This window comes from Nannobrachium achirus (genome assembly GCF_963921795.1).
Source record: "Nannobrachium achirus genome assembly, chromosome: 1".
NCBI classification, from domain to species: Eukaryota; Metazoa; Chordata; class Actinopteri; order Myctophiformes; family Myctophidae; genus Nannobrachium; species Nannobrachium achirus.
In genome coordinates, this window is record NC_137810.1 from 82,313,837 (window position 1) to 82,337,021 (window position 23,185).

At 42.5% G+C, this 23,185-nt stretch overlaps 1 protein-coding gene across 1 annotated transcript in view; it reads left to right on the forward strand.

The window, feature by feature from the left end:
• Window positions 1-1,236: 1,236 nt before the first annotated feature.
• The window catches only part of LOC308290275 (protein NLRC3-like), a gene marked incomplete at both ends in the record, with an annotated part of 39,122 nt that continues 17,173 nt past the window's right edge, over window positions 1,237-23,185 (forward strand). Inside the window, one exon of the mRNA XM_080732061.1 lies at window positions 1,237-1,278. Within this exon, the coding sequence (XP_080588187.1) occupies window positions 1,237-1,278 (42 nt within the window). The remainder of the gene's footprint in view (window positions 1,279-23,185) is intronic.

Genomic DNA, 23,185 nt, shown 5'->3' on the forward strand with positions numbered 1-23,185 from the left:
AATCCATCTCTCACCGCCCGCGTACGCATGCACAAACGAGCACGCTCGCGGGGATTTTCACGGGACTGCGCCCGCTCGCCTCGCCGCCTCTAAACTTCGCTGCGCGGACGAAATAGCCGCCCGCGTCTCATTGAAAATGAATTACTAGCAGGCGGTGACCGCGTACCGTCTGGAATCCCCTTACTTCTACAATGCAGTAATGATACTTTTACTTAACCCTTTCAATGTCAGCTTTCACCACTAGAGGGCGCCCAATGGCCATAAAATACACCATAGAGATACGCTGGTCTATGCACAAGCCGTGCGCAGCCATGATGCGCCTGAACACTTTACTTTGTGCAGGTACAGAAACAGGATGAAGTTAGCTTGAAGTTAGCTATTGGCTACCAAGCATTTTAGAAGCCCTATTTTCGGCGATTTAGCCATGATTAAACCTTGCACACCTCATGGATATGCAAGGAAACAGAGAAAATTAGCTCTAAAGATCCTGGATTGCATTGGAGTGGATGGTAAATATCGGCGGCGCGAAGCTCTCGCGGGCCGTGTAAACAGATGACGGCCGGCGGCCCGGCTCGATAATTTAGCCTGGTGCTTCGGTAAGGAAAAAAAAAACTTTTTAAAAAAAAGCCGAACTAGTTCGGGATCGGCACCCCGAACATTAATAAGGTCCAAATAAAGCCGAACTAGTTCGGGATCGGCACAATAAGAGTTAAGTAGAAAATGTGAGTACTTTTTCCACCACTGCATTTTTACACATAACGTTTATAAAGTCATCTCCTCAACCGTCGTTCACGTTCACACAGAACACAAAACTGAAAAAAAAAACAGTGCGTGTGTGCGTGTGTGCGTGTGTGTGTGTGTGTGTGTGCGTGCGTGTGTGTGTGTGAATCGACTCTGTGCAGGCAGAAGATATAATCTCTTCCCTTGCTCAATAAAACGTAATGTCTATATTATCTGCTCTGTCAAATATTGACTATTTAAATTGCAACATTCATTGCACTCCTTGTAAACTGAGCTTTGCCACGTTCATAAAGGTATACGACAGTAGCCTAGTAAAAAAAAAATCTATCACTTTTTTTAATCAAAACACATATTTTTCTTTTGCAAGTTCCCACAATTTTAGCAAATTCCTGTAATTTCACTAGTAACAGAAACCTGTAGTGTCAGGTAGTGGAGACGTTGTGTTAGACAGTCAGACATTGATGCATTGTTGTTCTACTTCCTTCAGAGTGAAACATGGAGGAGAACTCTGGACTAATCCTGAACTCCTTTCAAGATGTGAGTATCTGTCTGTCTGTCTGTCTGTCTGTCTGTCTGTCTGCCTGCCTGCCTGCCTGCCTGCCTGCCTGCCTGCCTGCCTGCCTGCCTGTCTGTCTGTCTGTCTGTCTGTCTGTCTGTCTGTCTGTCTGCCTGCCTGCCTGCCTGCCTGCCTGCCTGCCTGTCTGTCTGTCTGTCTGTCTGTCTGTCTGTCTGTATTTGTATACAGTGTCTTATCCTCTGTTGGCCCCTCCCTCCCTGGATGCTGTCCTGAAAGCTCTTCAGTAGAGCTTCCAGTGAATGCAGGAGGTTTCTCTGCTCTTGGCCTGGTCCTTCACACCAGCTGATGCTTGTTTACAAAACACTCCCTCTACCTGACACACCTTCTGCAATGTTCAACCCTCCTTCTGCCACACACAGCGACGGCTCCAGAAAATTGTGACTGGGGGGGGCTGGCTTTTTTAGAGTGGGGGCTAACCCCCCGGCTCCACCGGGCGCGCCGAGCGACAACGCTCGGAACGCTCCCGTTTTAATTAACGAACGGTGCTCCACTGGCGACATTGCGGAACAAACTGTTGTGCTGTTGTGTACAGCTGTGCATTTAGTCTCAATGTTTGTAAACAAGATACCCGTCGTATATGATTTACATGGAAGTCAGTCGTCTTTCACATATTAATATTAGGGCTTTCAAATTATTACTATTTTTTGATAGCTGTGCTATATTTTTTGACAGCTGTGCATTTAGTCTCAATGTTTGTAAACAAGATACCCGTCGTATATGATTTACATAGAAGTCAGTCGTCTTTCACATTTTAATATTAGGGCTTTCAAATTATTACTATTTTTTATCAGATTAATCACAGCTTAAAAATGAACTAATCATGATTAATCACAAATCAAAATATGTCCAAAATATGCCATTTCTTTGCCTATATTGTTGTGGGAATGGAAAGATATAGGTGGAATAAGGCATAGATTTATCATACAGTATGCATTATTATCATTATTATAATTAGGCTTGATATTATGCAGGATGAAAAATAAAGTTGCCCATTTGAGGACAACAGGAAATTACAAGTCATTTTTGCCGAAAATAGCCGATCTACAAGCTCACAAGGCCTTTCAGCACGAGAAGTTGTGAGCTTGTAGATCGGCTATTTTTGGCAAGTGGTTAATATAAAAAAGGAGGAAAAAAGGTTTGGAGGTCACAAAGATTTGGAGGACCCCCTGTAGTAATTCTGAGGACCCCCTGTTGAAAACCCCTGACCTAGGCTACAGAGAAACCATTCTCAGTTGACACACATGCACAGACAAAATACAAAAAGTTAAAATGTCTTGCCATAAAAGACAGTGCCTTAGTTGCTCATCTACAGTATGTCAAATAAGGGTCATTCTCAACGAGCCTCGTTAACCCAACACAGCTGGCTGGCAATCTAGTATTGCATTCACCGTGATCACCGTGATAACTTAAGTTCTCCTGATTCTAAACCAAGCAAGTTGGAGAAAAAAATCGTGGATTTTACTTTGAGATGACAACAGCTACAAAGGTAGAAGTACCTATATTCTGATCTATGATGAATTATTCCAGTGGCACTGTATCCAAGACGTTTAAAAAAAACTTTTTTAAACGTCTTTTGAGATGCCAGCTCTGTCTCTTCTCCTCGGTGCAGTGTGTGTGTGTGTGTGTGTGTGTGTGTGTGTGTCTGTGTGTAACGGGAGGGGGGAGAATTAAGTGGCTGTGTTGCAGACCACGTCTTCTACCGAGAGAATGCACTTCTGATCAGTGAACAGGGCTGTTAATAGCAAATAATTATCTTTATAGAAAATACATTTTATTGTATGATTTTACATAGAAGCAAGTCCATTTTCTTTCACATATTTATTATCTTTTATTTATTTATTCTGTAAATATTTTTCATTACAATTGGGTCTGTGGGGAGGGGGGGCTGAGCAGGGGCTAAGCCTCCACCAGAGGGGGCTAGAGCACCCCCTAGCCCCCCCCTGGCGCCGTCATTGGCCACACATTCTGCTTAATGTCCCCAAAACACACTGGCCCTCATTTATCAACGTGGTGCAGATCAAAATGTTGGCGTACACCGAAATTTAGGCAAGTCTCTTCATTTATCATTTCAATGTGACTTTGACGTTGGCGTAGGGTAGGATCAAATCTCACGTCAAGTTCAGAGGTGGTGTAGGATTCATCTTACACCTCTTATTCCATTGTAGACATGTGGGGCAGCATTGTCTAACTATCTGACAGGCAATGGACACATGTATCCACTCGAAAATGTATATCTAACACACTAATAAATAATCCTGTGAAAATATAACATTTTATAAAAGCATATAGCCGGCTACGTCATGGACATGCATGCTGATTTTATGTGCAAGTTACAATGACAAGCAATTTAAATCTAGTGATATGGCAGCAATCTACATTAAGTGCTTTAACACTAACAGTCTATTGCAGATCTGGTTCAGAACAAGCACAGATACGAACGCATGCAAGAGCATTTTCGGGACCAGCTCGGCGCCGCTGTAATCTTACATTTTCGTGGACTGTGAGCCTCCAATTTAAACAGTGCCGTGAGTCCTTTATTAAGGATAAAACCTGAAGGTCCAAACCTGGCTGTGCCCAGCCCAGCACACGCTGTGGATGATTTATTTGAGGGGCCACGGCCCACCGGGGAGATGGCCAGCCCGTGCGGGAAATGTATATACCGGTACATGATTGCTATAGTTTAAGCACTCAAAGGTGCATTGCGCTTGTCGCCGATATTGGGTTAAAATTTATATCCAAACATAACCGTGGGGTCTCAATGTATACAGTAGCTACTGTACACTATGCTGGAGTTAATGATGAAACCCGACGCTCCACCTGTGCCCACAGCGCACCATCTTCCCCGTGGGCGCTGTGGATTTATTTATGCCACCTGGAGATCACTCAACACCAGCCAGCCTTCATCCATCAATGCTTAGAGCCTCATTCATTCTGCAACCACTGCATTCAGATGACCTTTAGTTTCCAGGATATCTGTCATTAATGTGGCGAGCTGTGAGATCATGGGGAATTATGATTGCTATGGTTTAACTTAATATCCCAAAGTATTCATATAGTGACTTGTGTCATTCATGTCGGCTGCAGTGCTATAGCCTCCTTGTCAAAGATTGTAGCGTTGGTTAATCCCACATTCCCACTGTCAAAGACTTCTGTGTAAACCAAAATGCTGCTGTTCCAAGCCTAGGTGGTGTGTGTGTGTGTGTGTGTGTGTGTGTGTGTGTGTGTGTGTGTGTGTGTGTGTGTGTGTGTGTGTGTGTGTGTGTGTGTGTGTGTGTGTGTGTGTGTGTGTGTGTGTGTGTGTGTGTGCGCGCGCGCGCGTGCGTGCGTGCGTGCGTGCGTGCGTGCGTGCGTGGAGTGGAGTGAGGGGGGGGGGGTTTGTTTGGGACGCGGACATGAAGGGAACATATTAGCTTTCCTTTCGTTGTTAGGACGTATTCCGCTTGTTCTGGTCGTAAAGTCGGGCGTTTCAAGAATATTTAAGGGCGTGTTATTTAAATTTCAGCCTGTGAATTTATCAATGCTGAGATCAAATGTACGCCAGGTGTGTCTGTTTAGGACGTGTTCATAAATACCACTTGAACTTGGCCTTCGCAAAATTTCGGGAAAAAAAAAAACGTTTTTTACACTCCATTGATAAATGAGGGCCACTGTCTCTGGGTCACTCCTCCTTTCAGTTGGCTACAGACCATGACTGGAACAAGCTGCAAATAAGCCTGGAAATGGAGACTTTTAGGCCCTATTTTGAACAAGCTCATATTCCTTAATAAAGTGATAACAGCACCATCTTATGCTCAATTGGTACAGTATTATGCAAGTTGCACTGAACACAAACATGCTATTATGAACCTTGACATAAAACATACAGTTTAGAGGATCAGACCAGCTTTTATGCACAAACAGAAATGTTTATTAAGACAGAGCCTCCTCACAGTCCTCAGGTATTATTGAGGTACTTGTACTTTACCAGGTTGTTTCATTTCTTCAATACTTTGTAGCCTATACTTATACTCCATACTTTCTGAGGCAAATATTGTACTTTTTACTCCACTACAATTATTTGACAGGGTTAGTTGATAGTTACTTTTCAGATTTAAATTATTAATAACATACACACAGAAACTAAAAAGCCTATAATTTGTCTTTTCAAACAAATAGCAGATTTGCAAGCTCACGACGCGCTGCATCTCAGTGCGTTGTGAGCTTGTAGATATGCTATTTATGAAAGAAAAATTAAAAACATTAGCGCTTTTAATTTGTTGGTATATTTAAACTTTGTCGAGTATTTTGATTCCATTACTTTTTAACGGAATAACGGCCTTTTATTTTTTAATGTTTACTCGCAAGTTACTATGAAAAGCTCACGTCACACGTCACGTCACACTTTTGGCTCTACTCTTATCTCTGCCACCGTTGGCCCTATCCATGCCACACTTTGCACACACACTCCTTGGATGGCAAACCGCAACCTCCAGCCTCATATGGACCTCTTCTAGCGCCACCATCAGGCAGATTTTTGTAAAATATTTTTTTTGGACACTGCTTATAGCGAAGTATTCAATATATAGGGCTTATTATAATTGAATATAGGCGCGCTACTCGCCTGCCAAGGTTGAATTATTATTAATAAAGAGCCATGTGCCATGTGTCGTTCAACAACAGTCATCTACATAAGGCTTGGGGGCCCAGGCCTGGTTCCTTGAGCTCTCTCTGATCTGATCTCTAATATGGTTTAATGCAAAACTCATCTGGTCTGAGAGAGTAGGTCCTTCTTAGATTCAATTGTGATGTCATGTATCACATCATGATGTCATATTGCATTGTCTCCGAATAAGGTCGTATATTCTTTTCTACACTGCTCCTACAGATTTTGGCCTAAAATCACACTCAATCTGTCTAAAGTCACGTCATCAACATGGATCTGTCCCATTTCCCATATTCCTTCCTGATTGGTTACCATTACCTTCTAAAGTTTGTGTATGCGACCTGACGGTGCTTATCTCCCGATTAGGGAGTCTTACTGGTAAGTAAAACATTTGAATAGTTCTTCCACCTCTGGCCTCATGTGTGACGTGTTGTGAGCTTGTTGCGACCGTCAGGTCACAGTTACTATCAAAACCTCCACCGGCTGTCAGTCACGTCACGTCACTTCACGTCACACTTTTGCCCTACTCATATCTCTGCCACCCTATCCATGCCAAACTTTGCACACACACTCCTTGCCTGCCAAACCACAACCTCCAGGACCCCCGGAGCTCCAGGGATCCCCTGGCGCCGCTGCCAAAAAGTGCAAAAATGACCAAATGACCACCCAAACAGGGCAGCTCACGGGGAATTCCCGGGGACCATCGACTCCTGGTGCTCCAGAACGGTGCTCCAGAAGAAAAAGGCCGTAACTCGGCCCCCCAGCCATCGGGAGAGACGGGGCCGGCACCTAGGGGGTCCCCGGGGGCCCAGCCACCACCAGGGCCGCCCCCGGCGGACCCCACGCCGCCGGGAATAAATATGGGAAAATAGTCTAAGGTAGCCGATCTACAAGCTACTGCTCCACTCCACGGCCCCTGGTGTATACATGTGACCTGACAGTCGCTTATCTCCCGATTAGGGAGTCTTACTGGTAGATCTGCTATTTTCAGAGCGCAACACCCGAGCAGAACCAAACATAAAATGACTTGTCTTTTAGTTCTACTAGATCTCGTCTCCACTAGTCCCTCTCTAACATTTTAGTCTACTTTTATTTATTTTTACAAAATTGTCAGTAAATTTAGTTTTAGTTTTAGTCATATTATCTTAAATGTGTTTAGTTTTTATTTAGTTTTCCACATTGAAGAAAGTTTTTTCGACAGTTTTAGTTGACAAAATCAACACTAATAGCCTATCGATCATAATAGAAATAGCCGATCTACAAGCATTTTTACTATAAAACATAGGGCATAATAATTCATAATAAATAAATGTTTTCTCTTCCTACAAATGTAGTGGAGTTAAAAGTACAATATGTGTCTTTGAAATGTAGTGAAAGTCACAAGTATCCAGTAATACAAATACTCAGGTATTAGTACCTTAACTACACAACATTAACTTATTGTGTACTCAGTTACTGTAAACCAATCTCTCTCTCTCTCTCTCTCTCTCTCTCTCTCTCGCTCTCCCTCTCTCTCCCTCTCTCTCTCTCTCTCTCTCTCTCTCTCTCTGTGTGAATATTTTTTTAATACTTTATTATATTTTACATATTAAAATATTTGTATTGTTTCCTGTCTTGTTCTTTCATCAGACGTCCATCGTCTCACACTGGATCCCAACACAGCGAGCAGAACAATCTGTCTGTCTGAGAGCAAGAGGAAGGTGACTCGGCCAAAGGGGGAGGAGCTTCAGTCATACCCTGATCATCAGGACAGATTTGATGATGAGTGTTATCAGGTTCTGTGTACAGAGGGTCTGACTGGACGCTGTTACTGGGAGGTAGAGACGAGTGGAGGTGTTAGTATAGGAGTGGCTTACAGAGGAATCAGCAGGAGAGGAGAGGGTCCTAATAGACTTGGGGGCAATGATCTGTCCTGGAGTCTGTACTGTGATGAAGGCTTTTATGCAGTCTCTCACAATAGTAGGATCACTTGCCCCCCTGGTGCTTCCTCTGGCTCCAACAGAGTAGCAGTGTATGTAGACCATGCTGCTGGTACTCTGTCCTTCTATAATGTGTCCTCTGATTCACTGACACACATTTACACCTTCCAGGCCACATTCACTGAACCACTCTACCCTGGGTTTAGGTTTTATTACTCCTCCTCCTCAGTGTGTCTTTGTGAGGACAGATAATGTCTCTGATGAGTTGACATCAACCAATATGGTTGTTATGGATGTGTGTTTGAACACAGGAAGTATTTTGGACATCCAAGGTTTCCAGCAGACAGCAACACAGTTTATGTATATTTATGTATAGTGTATGTATATTTATGTATATAGTGTATATTTATGTATATAGTGTATGTATATTTATGTATATAGTGTATGTATATTTATGTATATAGTTCATGTATATTTTATATGTCCACAGTACAGTCAATACTGCAACGTAGAAATACTCTGATAAAAGTAAAAGTCTGGAATTCCAAATTTGCTTGAGTAAAAGTGCAAAAGTATTGGCATCAAAATGTACTTAAAGTAGTGTTGAATTTGTCGACTAAAAATTTCATCGACTACCTTTTTTCACTGACTAAATAAAAGCTAAACAATCACTGAGCTATGATGACTAAAACTAAGACTAAATATATAGTCAATTTCGTAAAATGTCAGGGAGGGACTATAGTGGAGAAGTCATTTTATGTTTGGTCGCGCTCGGGCGTTGCTCTCTGAAAATAGACGATCTACAAGCTCACAACGCGACAGGTTGTGAGCTCAGTTATTTTCAAATGTCTGAAATGTACATAGTCTGGCAGGCTGAAAAGGTTTTCTGCCTGACAGTAACACAATTATCTACACAGCATGCTTTATCAGACCTGCATTCATGCCTGTACACACGTGACAGGGTGGCCACGCACGCACGCACACGCACACGCGCACACGCACACGCACACGCACACACACACACACACACACTTTCTAAACGTCCTCAAGTGCTCTTGGCATGGTGCCAGACTGCACCCATCTCTCTCTGTGAGTCAAACCAGTCCAACAGCAACAGACCAGAGACAAACACACAGAAAGACAGGACCAAACACACAGAGACAAACACACAGAAAGACAGGACCAAACACACAGAGACAAACACACAGAAAGACAGGACCAAACACACAGAGACAAACACACAGAAAGACAGGACCAAACACACAGAGACAAACACACAGAAAGACAGGACCACGCAAACACACAGAGACAAACACACAGAAAGACAGGACCAAACACAACTCTCTCTAAGGCCTCCCATGCATGACATGGATTCTTCTATAAAAAACATTTTACTGCAAAAGTGGTGAAATTGATATAAAGTTCTAAGCTAAACCCAAACTAAAAATAAAGCCTTTCCATTGTTTACTTTGTAGTGACTGTGAGATGGATTATCATTACAACACACATGGCTTGTAGGAAACATGTGGTTCTACTGAATCCAGCAATACCAATGTGTAAATGTAGCTTGTATACTCAGGCAGTTACTGTATATGCCACTGTATACTGGTGTCCCAAATGGGGTGTCGCTCATAAGGATTGCATTGGCAGCTGCAGTACTCAGTTCTCCCTTATACTTAAGTGGTGGCGGTGTCTCAGTCATAAAACCACTCCAACTTTTATCTGAATAATGTAAGTCTGAAATCAGATATGAGCTGCCAGTCTGTAAGAACAAATTATTTCATCCAAATATTTTTATCAGACTTTTCCCCTTTGCTGTGGAAATCTTTTCTATTTCTATAAAATAAAATGTTTATATGAACACCTGAATCTTTGCAGTTTTCTTAATAGTGGTATACTTTAAATCCTCAGGTTAAGCTCATTAAGTCTAATCATGTGTTTACTTAATAAATGCATTATGATGTTAATGATGATGCTCTATGAACACTACTATGATTTTTTTTTATAAAATAGTCAATATTTATTTATTTTATTATAAAGCATCCTGAAGTATAAACGTATTATATGTGAGTAAGGGTGACTAGATGTCCTAACATATCCAAAGCTATAGTGTTTTAAATCAATTAACCCAGTTGTGGGTTTTTATGGGTCACAACTCAAGTAAATATCCCATAGAATAATTTGATAAATTATAAAACAAATAAAAAAATAATGCTTGGCTCTTGAGCTAAAAAGTTTGGGAACCACTGGTTTGAACTGACGTGAAAATATTATCATAATCGTATGAATCAAATGATTAATTTACTTGATAAGGTAAAGCATTATAGAAATATTTCACTTCCAAACAGTGTTGCTGTGGTCTTGGGTCGCGCGCCCCCGGCGACCCATATCTTTTCTGAGCCGGTGTCTCGCACCCCCCCAGCAGGGGCGTCACACCAAATTCTGGGCCCTGGGTACAAGGATTCACTGCGGTTCCCCCATGAATGTTAACTATTGAAAAATAGCAGATATACAAGCTCACAGCGTGGCACTGAGTGCCGCGCTGCGAGCTTGTAGATCTGCTATTTTAGAAAAATCGTGAAAAAATGCAGTAAGGGCCACTCGCCCTCCCTCAAAAAATGTGTGCAAGAAACCTATGTTTCCATGTCAGTGATGCACAAACCTTTTCATGTGAAGGACCCCAAAATGATATGAATTTGGCCACGGACCCCCAACTCAAAATATTTAGTTCCAGGGACCCCCCCAGAAGCAAAATTTGAGTTACAAATGTTCGCTTAAAAAAATACATATTCAAAGATTTGCACACATTTTCACGACTTTTCAAAAATAGCAGATCTATACAAGCTCGCAGCGCGGCACTCGGTGCCGCGCTGTGAGCTTGTATATCTGCTATTTTTCAATAGATAAAGTTACTAGGGCCCCTCCACCTTGGGCCCTGGTAACTCAGTCCCACTTTCCTACCCCTTGTGACGCCCCTGCCCCCCAAGTTAGGGTTAGGGTTAGCAGTGGTGCAATGGTTTTTATCAGTGTCTTACCATCCACTTGAATGGAGAAAGATATGTTTATCTGTTATCTGGCCCAGTGGGAATGGGCCTTCAATCTGTTATCTGTTATCTGGCCCAGTGGGAATGGGCCTTCAATCTGTTATCTGTTATCTGGCCCAGTGGGAATGGGCCTTCAATCTGTTATCTGATCCAGTGGGAATGGGGCCTTCAGTCTTATGTTTTGTTCCTGTTTAAAGCTCCAGTAAAGGTTTGTGTTTTCAACCAACTCCACTCTCTATGCATCATAATTACCAACCCTTCCTGGCCTAACATATAGCCTATAAAAATCACAGTGGTTTACATTACAGAATATGTGCATGCATACATATCTGTCTGTCTGTCTGTCTGTCTGTCTGTCTGTCTGTCTGTCTGTCTGTCTGTCTGTCTATTTACACAGGCTGGGATAGTGTTTAGGGTTTAAATTCAGGCTATTCCATTTCAAATGATGTAAAACATGTAATACAGGCTATATGTATTGTAATGTGACAGTTTGTCCACAAGGGGGCATACCGACACCACATCTGCAGGGTTCTGGTGACCGTCAGAGCAGTGAGTCAACAACTGCCAGACATAACAACAGACATAATACTAGTGTTTATAGGCCTATACAATAACAGACACAATACAGACATTATTGCATTTCTGTCTATACAAAAACAACAAACTAATATTAATATACAAATTATACCACGGTTTCTTTCATTTAATATTACACATAGGCTTATGTTTTGTCATAGATTTCCATGTATGTATGTATTGTTTCTATTATGTAGGCCTGGCTATTATTGATGAATTGAGTACAATATACCACAGTGGAAACAAGCCCCCTGGGTTCTTTTTGTGTTATCCTTTTAGCAGTGGCTCAGGGGTAGAGTGGCTGGATGTTCGATCCTTTGCTCCCCCAGGGTTAGTGTTGAAGAGTCCTTGAGCAAGACTCTGAACCCCTAACTGCTCCTGATGAGCAGGTTGGTGCCAAGCATGGTTTCCTCTGACATCAGTGTATGAATGTGAGATCAGATGGATGGATGGATGGATGGATGGATGGATGGATGGATGGATGGATGGATAAATGATCACATTGTAACTTGTAAGATTTGATTCCATTTGTTGATGTATTTCTTCCAAAAAAAGTTTTTGTACTGTCCACACTCACTGGCCTCATTGTTAATAATAGCTGATCTGAACACAACATGTGAACACACACACATACACACACACACACACACACACACACACACACACACACACACACACACACACACACACACACACACACACACACACACACACACACACACACACACACACAGGAATACAGTAGGTTTATTTTTAAATAAAAAATCAAGGCTGCTTCATTCAGTTCCCTTCTCCCCCTAGTGGGCTGCAGGTGTAATGCAGGTAATCACAGTGTTGCCAGATTTAGCCAAGTCTATGATAACATATGGTATGCACAGTCAGCAATAGGTAAAATATAGATTATTAGTAATAATAAACTTAGTAATAAACTTACTTACAGACGGTGTGGGCTAGAACCAGGGGTCTTCAACGTTTTCAGGCCAAGGACCCCTTAGTTGAGAGAGAGATGAAGCAGGGACCCCCACAATCTGTTCATAGATTCCATAGTTTCATTGTTTGACAGCACAATCATCAGTGTATTTTGGATTCATGTCAATTTGTGTTTTCAGATATTTAACCACTTGAACCTTCAATACTTAATAAACTTGACCTTTCACTCTGTACTTAGTCTGCTCTTTTTCCCCTCTACACCAAACCTTGTTAACAAAAAAAAATAGCAGATCTACAAGCTCACTGCGAGGTGTTGTGAGCTTGTAGATCTGCTATTTTCGGCTAAAAGAATATGGGCACTATGGTTCAAGTGGTTAATATAAAAAACGATAAAAAAGGAGTTTCTGTCACACAAAGATTTGGAGGACCCCCTGTAGTAACTCTGAGGACCCCCTAGGGGTCCCGGACCCCCTGTTGAAGACCCTTAAACTAGAGCACTAATACTCTACAATAACTCACTACACACTTTATCAGATACTGTATTAAGCTTTAATTTAATGTTTCACATTGCAAAGTGTTGTTAGCTTGAAAATGATTTATTGGTGACAAATGACAGGTCAAACTACTGTGTATAATTTAGGCTTTAACTTTTACATGTTCTCTTCTCTATGTGTCCATTTATTTTACTTCTAGACGTCAGAATCTGATCATCCAATCATAGTCTGGTTAGGGGAAAAAACGCGGCTTTCTCATTGGCTGTGCTGAACCGCATCAACCCTGCTGACAAGTGGTGTCAGGTAAATGTTTTGTTTAGAATCACACAAGTTCTGCTTCTGTTTAGGGTTAAATGGTAAATGGTGCATTTATATAGCGCTCTTATCCAAGGCGCTTTACATAGATTGTGCATTACATTCACCCATTCAAACACACATTCACACCGGTGGCGGAGGAAACCATGCAAGGCACCAACCTGCTCACTGGGAGCAGTTAGGGGTTCAGAGTCTTGCTCAAGGACTCTTCAACATTAACTCAGGGGGAGCCCGGATTCGAACTGAGAACCCTTCGGGAACCCTTCGTGCTCTAATAACGGTTTCTCTTCCCCTGAGCGATGCCGCCCCTTAGAGTTAGGGTTTTAATCCACATGTAGATCCAGTAGATCCACGAGGAATGAATCTAAGTCACTGTTCCTGGTTTAATCCACATGGGAGTCTTCAATGTTTTCAGGCAAGGGACCCCTTAGTTGGAGTAATGTGTTTCAGACATTTAACCACTTGAACCGTCAAATACTTTAGTCTGCTCTTCTTTTCCCTCTACAAACCTCTTTGCCAAAAATAGCCGATCTACAAGCTTACAACACCAGGGACCCCCAGGGTTCCTCCAGTGGGTTCTAAATGGACCCTTACAGGTCCATGTGTTTCCATTTATTCATTCTCCAGAACCAACCGTCTCAGTTCAGTCAGTGTGTTGGTGTTTGCATGACTTTCATCATTGACTGATTATTGTTGTGATCAGTGAAGTGTAGTTACCCAATGTGGCCACAGGGTGGCATCTCAGTGCAGCATCATGTAGCAAAAAAACATTATTTTTAGTTTGCCTGTTTGTGCATGTTTTTTTTTTTGTTCTTCAAAATACAAAAAGCACATATACATAGCACATGTACACGCTTTTGATGTGCTGTGAGCGTGTACATCTGCTATTTGTGAAGAAGTATACAATAGGTTACAATTATTGTGGCTCTGTATTTGGCATAAAATGATGGTCTAAGCCATTGGTTCTCAAAGTGAGGTTTGGGGACCCCCAGGGGTCCTTGGGGGGGGTTCCAGGTGGTCCCCAGGAAAAGTAGTCAACATAGCATCATAATCATTTGAACCACTTTATCCATTGGTAGGTTGCCTATTCAAAAATAACATGAGCTACAAGCTCACAGCTTGTACAGTACATGTTTGAAAATATTTGAAAAAAAAAAAAAAAAACATATCGAAAATGTTTAGAATATTTAGAATAATTGTGAAAAGTGTTTAACACAAATGCTCTCTTCTAGGGGTCCCTGTTCAAAATCATTTTCAGATGGGGGTCCTCGGCCAAACATACATTTGGGGGTCCTTGGCATGAAAAGGTTAGAGATCCAAGGGTTAAAGGACATCCCTCATCTTACAGGATGTCATTTGTATAAACTGTAGATGTGAGTGGACTAGGATTTTCTCACTCTTCTGCCAGTGATCAGTGATCACCCTTTTTAATTTGGGTTTAGCTTATGACTTTATATCAATTTCACCACTTTTGCAGTAAAATGTTTTTATACAAGAATCCATGTCATGCATGGGAGGCCTTAGAGAGAGTTGTGTTTGGTCCTGTGTTTCTGTGTGTTTGTCTCTGTGTGTTTGGTCCTGTCTTTCTGTGTGTTTGTCTCTGTGTGTTTGGTCCTGTCTTTCTGTGTGTTTGTCTCTGTGTGTTTGGTCCTGTCTTTCTGTGTGTTTGTCTCTGTGTGTTTGGTCCTGTGTTTCTGTGTGTTTGTCTCTGGTCTGTTGCTGTTGGACTGGTTTGACTCACAGAGAGAGATGGGTGCAGTCTGGCACCATGCCAAGAGCACTTGAGGACGTTTAGAAGGGGTGTGTGTGTGTGTGTGTGTGTGTGTGTGTGTGTGTGTGTGTGTGTGTGTGTGTGTGTGTGTGTGTGTGTGTGTGTGTGAATGGGGGAATGTAATGAATGTGTGTCAGTGTGTGAATGGTAATGTAATGCACAATCTCTGCAAAGCACCTTGGATACACACACACTCACACACACACACACACACACACACACACACACACACACACACACACACACACACACACACACACACACACACACACACACACACACACACACACACACACACACACACACACACACACGGGTGGGTGACGTGACGTAACGTTTTCGCTGTCCTCGGTGTCAAACATGTATAAATAAAAAATATATTTGTTAAAAACCTTCTGAATATTGTGCAGGACATTAAGCTTTAAGTGAACTTACTCAAGATTAAAACATTTCATTCCTCATTTCTTCAGAATTTTCAACCAAACATGGCAAAACTCATATGGTGTGACTGTCCTGACCTTGTTTCTCAAAGTGGGAACTTGAATAAAACTAAGAAAAAGAATTGCTAAAAATAATTTGAAAATGAATTTAGGCTAAAAAAAAAGTCTATTTTGAGCCTATATCTTTTCAAAGTCAAAGCATAATGTTTTCAGTCATTTCTGATCAAAAACATTTTGTCCCCCAACCCAAAATCATTTGGTGTGACACTAAAAAAAAAAAAATAAACAGGCAATTATTTGGACACCTATTGGCTAGAGAGGTCCTTCTTCTGTAAGGCTATTCAGCACTCCCAGCACAACTGCAAGACAGGTGTCTGAGGTGAGTTATGATTTTAACATTTTCATGAAATGCCATCTCGTTGAAACTTTGACAAACTCACCATTCTGGATGTCTGTTGGTGTGACACCTTTTCTTTAAAAAAAGCTTAAGTTATTTGAAGTTTTGGTCATATTTCCATGTAGATCTAGGTTGCTTTGTTATAGCTAGCATGCTGTTAGCATGCTAATGTGTACATAGTAGCCTCAAGGTAAACCTAAATGGAGAAAACAGTAATATGGTGTGACACGCCATCATATGGTGTGACATGTCTGCTTGTCACACCATATGACTTGACTGTCACACCATATGATATATACTGTATTTTCCTACGGATATAACAATAAATAACAAAGTCCCATCTTTCTTTTGTCCATTTAAACATTTGTTTTAAACATTTTTACATAAAATGTAATTTAGCTTCATTCAGTGATACTTCAAATTCATCAGACAGAGCAGAAACCCCTTCACAGAAACCTTAACATATTGTTTCAAACTAAACAATATTTTCTCTTTGTCTTAAAGGACCTACACCATGAATTTTCACTTTTTCTATTTTAAAACCTTTTTTTGGGGTCCCACTGGCACCTTCTATCTTCACAAAGTCCTATTTCTGACCGTTGTGTCTTTCTCTGGTTTTGGGCAGACAGAGATGAAAAGCTTTCCACAGGTTCTCAGAACAGTGCTGTTCTGAGAGTTGATCCGTGTGACGTCACACGGATCAACTCTCAGAACCCCCCCCCCCCCCCCCCCCCCCCCCGCCCTTCAGGTACAAACCAGAGCTACTCTTCTAAACCCACCCCCTCATTTGTTTCTAATTTGCTTAGCCTCCACCTGCATCTGCAGCTGGCTTACTGTTCTGGGGCTGCTCACTCAGTGCTCTCACTCACTTTTATTCTATCAACATTTTTGCTATCAACATGTCCAAGGAGAAGTCTTAACGTTCCTGGATTGCACTATAAATGTGACGTTATAGACTGCGAGGACCCAAGCTTCGTCCCTTCTACCAAGGAAACAAAAGACCTATTTTTAATGATCCGAGGCCTTCTGAAGCCTGGGCCTAAATTTTCCGCGGTGGCCGGGTGGGAGCTCCGCGGTGGCCGGGTGGGAGCGAGTCACGGTGGCCGAATCCACCGCGATTCAAGCAGACAAGCATCCTCCTCCTCCGTGTCCGTGATAGACCGCCTCTCCTATCGCTGTCCCCGGCTAGAAAGAGCTCCACACCCCGCCTCTCCTCTCTCCACGGCTACTCGCCGCCTCTTCTATCGCTGTCCCCGGCTATAGAGAGCTGGCCACCCCGCCTCTCCCTTCACTATATCCGGCTAGAAAGAGCACGGCTACACGGGGCCGCTGCTGCCCGCGGCGCTGCAGATGAAAACGCTCCAACCAGGAGGAAAAGGAGCGGGTCGAGCGACCAGACCGAGCGTAGGTGCCCGACGTAGGCCGCGACAAGCAGCTCCGACCCGGCGGTGGACAGAGCCGCGGTCCCGGCAGCGACAAGCAGTTCCGAGCCGCGGTGGCCAGGTGGGTGCTGCCGCCGAGAGCGCCTCCTCTCCCCTCACTGTCCCCAAACAGCGATCGCCGATTCTGAACGTACTTTACTATTATATGAAATGGATGCTTCCCTCTGTTTCCCAAACACTGGGTCGGGACCCATTTGTGATTCGCTTATGGGCTGTTATATTTCATACATTTTTATACATTATACATAAATACAATGCGCGTGGGGGTGATTGTCTAATGTATATTAACGTTCTCTAATGTCTGGTCTAGCAACGGTCGCCCTGTGTCATTTGACAGTAGGCTTATATCATACAACATAGGCCTACAGTAGGCTATAATCAGAGCTGCAACATTATCCTATTTTGTATTGGCCCAATATTACATTATTTGTTGTCGACAACGTTGGAGGAGAGGAGGGGAGGGGGGGGGGAGGGGGAGGGTGGAAAAACTCCACTATATGCGCCACTGAGCAAACAAAGGCCGTTTTGGTATTGCAGCTGGAAGGCCTCATTATTGCACAGCTATAAGAAACAAGAGGAATGGTCAGGGTGTGTGTTGGGGTTTAAGACCTGTCTAAGACTCAATTTTGAGCATATATTTATACAAAAAATAGAGTTTTAAAAGCATGGTGTAGTCCCTTTAAACTATACATTCCATGACAAGTGCTGAGAGAACGAGAAAGTACAGGGAGAAACTAAACAATGACCCAGCAAGGAGAGAGGAGCCAAAGGGGCGAGACTGCATTTTCTATGAAGAGCAGGAGGTTGTCTGTGGCATAGCAGAACCGCAACAAGGCAGCCGGTTTGCTACCCTCACCAAATACGACTGGCTGATGTACAATACAGTCTAAATGTATAATCTAATCTGATCTAATACTTTTGTACTTTCACTCACTGGACTGGACAGTGGACAGTGTTAAGGTAGGACCCGAGACAAAACTAGCGAAAATAGCTGATCTACAAGCTCTCAACACGTTGTGCTGCGAGAGCTTGTAGATCAGCTATTTTCGGAGTTGCGCAACCCAGCACTCTTTAGCTAGTGGAGATGTGGTGTAATGTCATGATTCCTAATTACATTTGTTCAACACAAAATGCTGTGTTCAAGTTCAGGAGACTTCGGAAAAAAGCAATTTACCTGAATGCTGAGTTCTGTTTCCACTAATTGGTGTTAATAAAATGTTGCCTTCAATGCCTTGGCTCCAAGTGTGGCTATGCGCCTTATTGTCTCTTTAGGATCCTTCTGCTGTGGGCCGGCAGAAGACTTAGGTGTGCGTAGCATTCCTGTGCACATCCTCATCATCCATCTACTACTACAATTCTTTCTTATCCCATGTTAAAGCCCTACAATAATATCCTGTTCAGAAATATTAAGGCCATGTTATCCTGGGTAATTGTTTAATCAATCAGTAAAGTTCAGTACTCACTAATAGGTAGGTTAAAACACAGTTTGCTTTGACACATGAAGATATGATCATACGGTGTGACACTAAATCATTTGGTGTGACATTCCAAATAGTGAAAAATCATACCTTTATTAATGATTAAACCAAAAAAATGTTTATGGATTACATAGAGAATATTATCAGGAAGAGTCACAAATATTTGTGTAATTTTAGAGAAAGTTTTGACAGAATACATTTAAAATATGTTGTAAGATCATGAACATGGGCCTCACACAGAGTGTCGATTATGAAAAAAATATACAGATATAATTAATTTTCTAAAAACTATAGTGGATCACTGGTTAGTTATGATAAAGGACTTTGATAAAGTGAGTAACTTAAGAAAGATGTACTCCATTTTCATTTTATGAACAATTATTTTCATGTCACACCATATGACGATTTTAGGCACAAGTACAACAAACTGCTGAATAAAGTCTGATTCCAATAAAATATCTAAAAACAAAATGTATTTCCATAAGGTTGAGAGTGAGTAGAACAAAAGTAAATAACTTTTATGCCTGCAATTTAAAGTTTTTTTAAAAACACATTTTTTGGGGCGTCACGTCACTGACCCACACACACACACAGGGTGGGGATGGTGTTGTTACAGCACACACTTGTGTTTGTCTTTCTCTCCTGATTTCGTCAAAGTGGAGACACTCCTGTTTAGTTTAAATACATACCGTATTGTCTGTTCTGTTTTATACACTCCTGTATAGCTGCACTTGAACAACCGTTCCAGGCTGCCATATCCAGCCCAAGAAACCGTAGAAACAGGGGAAAAAATGTATCATACCTGTTGCTAAGGTATGGCAACATGACTGGTGCTTCACGCGTGTGCAAGACACCAGTCATGTTGCCATACCTTTTGGTCCCATCCTATTTTACAGTACACTTTAAGACATAATAAGACATAATAAGACAGAATAAAGCCATAATAAGAAATAATGTGTTGGTAATTAGAACTAATATTATTTTATAAGATAATAAAGCAGTCCCGGCAGTAGGACCGACGGCTGCCGCACGGAACGGTAGGTAGGACCTGCATCGCTGGTAACAGCCGCTGCAGCCACCACCACACGGACGGGAAGTTTACCTCTACGGGACCTGCTGGTCCGTGCGGCGGGAATGCTGGTCCTATCGCCGGTGATGCAGTGCGACTGCTGGTCGAACTGCCAGTCGTGCGGCAGTGTCTGCCGCTGCAGTTCCGCGGCAGGTGCCGGTGCCAGAGAATGTATTTGCTCTTTCTACTATTCTGTCTTTGTTTCTGTCTAATAAAATATATTAGCTCTAATTACCACCACATTATTTCTTATTATGGCTTTACCCTTATACACTGCTCACCTGTGGGGCAGGTACATGGCTAAATCCTTACAGCGACTGAATGTAGCCTACAATGATGCTCTGCGGCTGCTATTGCGTGTGCCTAGATGGCACAGCGCCAGCCAATTATTTGTTAGCCTGCGGTTACCTACTTTTAAAGCTCTATTAAGAAACTTGATGTACAGATTCATGTGTCGGTTGAATGAATCTGAGAATGACATTCTAATGAAACTAACGGACCCTACTAAAAGCTCTCTTAGGTATAGCTCAAGTCTGTGGCGCCATTGGCGCAGAAGCCTTTTTGTTGCGCACTGACAGCATATGGTAGTTATGTGCCTTTTATGTATTTTATGTATTTTTGTATAATGTATTGTTGCTGTTGTTGTCATTGGTGTTTTTGATATGGACCCCCTGTGTGTTTCCTGAATAAAGATTATATATATTCTGTCTTATTATGTCTTAAAGTGTACTGTAAAATAGGATGGGACCAGCTTTTTCTGAACTGACTGATTCATTCAGACCAACACTCCATTATTCTGTATAAGAATTTGTCTTTAAAACATTGAAATGTAGACACCCCCCACCCATTCATTATGATTAGATCTAGTTGATCCTGCTGGGGAAATATTTAGCTCCACCCAGGTGACCTCTATCACAGTTAGAGGGTCAGATAATTCATAGACATGGTGACACATAGCGGGGCTTGGAATGGAACCCTGAAACTTGCTTTGCAGGTTGGCTCTGTTTCTACCCATATATCACTGAGAGAGAACAAGCATGGTGTCTTATCTTACCAGTCACACAATATGGTTAAACATTGACCGTGTGTGTGTGTGTGTGTGTGTGTGTGTGTGTGTGTGTGTGTGTGTGTGTGTGTGTGTGTGTGTGTGTGTGTGTGCGTGCGTGCGTGCGTGCGTGCGTGCGTGCGTGCGTGCGTGCGTGCGTGCGTGCGTGCGTGCGTGCGTGCATGTGATATGGCTGCAGGTCAATGTACCACATTGTTTCATAATGGGGCGGGGCAGTCCGTCCTCTAGGATTGAGAACAACACACAGCTGTTAGTGAGTTGATTCACGTTCACCTGAAGAGACTGGACTCCATTTAGTTTGATTCACCTGAAGAGTCTGGACTCCATTTAGTTTGATTCACCTGAAGAGACTGGACTCCATTTAGTTTGATTCACCTGAAGAGTCTGGACTCCATTTAGTTTGATTCACCTGAAGAGTCTGGACTCCATTTAGTTTGATTCACCTGAAGAGTCTGGACTCCATTTAGTTTGATTCACCTGTAGAGTCTGGACTCCATTTAGTTTGATTCACCTGAAGAGACTGGACTCCATTTAGTTTGATTCACCTGAAGAGTCTGATCCGTTTTACTTGGCAAAACAAAATGGAGTCCAAGGCGTAAAGATTGTTGCAGGGTAAGTGATTTTAATCACTACCGTGTTAAATGGATTTTTCATCCCCAGAATTGTGTTTTTTCCTATCCATTACTCACCCCATGGAGAATGAATTCATGGACATTTGTCTTTGTTTGTTTTTATCGCATTCCAGCGACAATAATTTGAGGAGGCTCTTTGTGTCTCTATAGGGAACAAATCAGACTCTTTGCAGGCTCTTTGTGTCTCTATAGGGAACAAAGCAGACTCTTTGCAGGCTCTTTGTGTCTCTATAGGGAACAAAGCAGACTCTTTGCAGGCTCTTTGTGTCTCTATAGGGAACAAAGCAGACTCTTTGCAGGCTCTTTGTGTCTCTATAGGGAACAAAGCAGACTCTTTGCAGACTCCTTGTGTCTCCATAGGGAACAAAGCAGGCTCTTTGTGTCTCCATAGGGAACAAAGCAGGCTCTTTGTGTCTCAATAGGGAACAAAGCAGGTTATTTGTGTCTCCATAGGGAACAAAGCAGGCTCTTTGTGTCTCCATAGGGAACAAAGCACTCTTTGTGTCTCCATAGGGAACAAAGCAGGCTCTTTGTGTCTCCATAGGGAACAAAGCAGGCTCTTTGTGTCTCCATAGGGAACAAAGCAGGCTCTTTGTGTCTCCATAGAGAACAAAGCAGGCTCTTTGTTTCTCCATAGGGAACAAAGCAGGCTCTTTCTGTCTCCATAGAGAACAAAGCAGGCTCTTTGTGTCTCCATAGGGAACAAAGCAGGCTCTTTGTGTCTCCATAGGGAACAAAGCAGGCTCTTTGTGTCTCCATAGGGAACAAAGCAGACTCTTTGTGTCTAGTTGTAAAAAGGAGAACTGTCAAAATGTTAAAATAATATATATAATAATTGTATCTAATAATAATTGAGTGTGTGGCCAGGGCATGCACACTGACTGCACACAGAGAAAGACAGTTATACGTTGTGTTTTGCTCTGTGTATGTTAGTGACACCCGACACCGTTGTTTCAGCTGCAGACAGAGGAGAGGCAGGAAAAGACTGCTCTCCTCTCTTCCTTAAAGTTCCCTCCATGAGCTTCTCTTGAAAGAAACATTTAAGAAACTGTAATAATTATGACAACAGTGAAAATGTAATGTAATATTTGTCCGTCTGTAATGTAAAGGAGCTGTAAGCAGCTTCTCTGTTCTCTGCTGCTCTCTGTCACTCACTGGTTTGGTTTCACTCCAGACTCACTGCCTGCTCTCTTCACTCGTCTGTCTATGACCACAACATTTAGTTGAGTTAGCTCCGCCCCAGTCAATCTGCAAGCCCACAACGCACCGCTGACATAACGTGGTGTGGACTTGTAGGTTAGCTTTTTTGTCCCAGCACGAGGCCATTGTACGTTGAAGCAAATATAGCAGGCACCAGCAAGCAGACCCTATAGCCGCTTTCCAATCCGAAGGGTTCACACTTTGAGGTGCGCATTTAAAGGGCTATGACGTCACTGGGCCAAATAGCAATCTACAAGCTTACAATGCGTTGCGTTGCGACGCATTGTGAGCTTGTAGATCTGTGACCAGTGATGTCATAGCCCTTGAAATGCGCACTTCAAAGTGTTTGAACCCTTCGGATTGGAAAGCGGCTTATTAAAGTAGCACTGCTCTGTGTGTAGCAGGTGTAGGTTAGCCTTGTAAACTGACTCCTCCCATCTACGAGGCTAGGT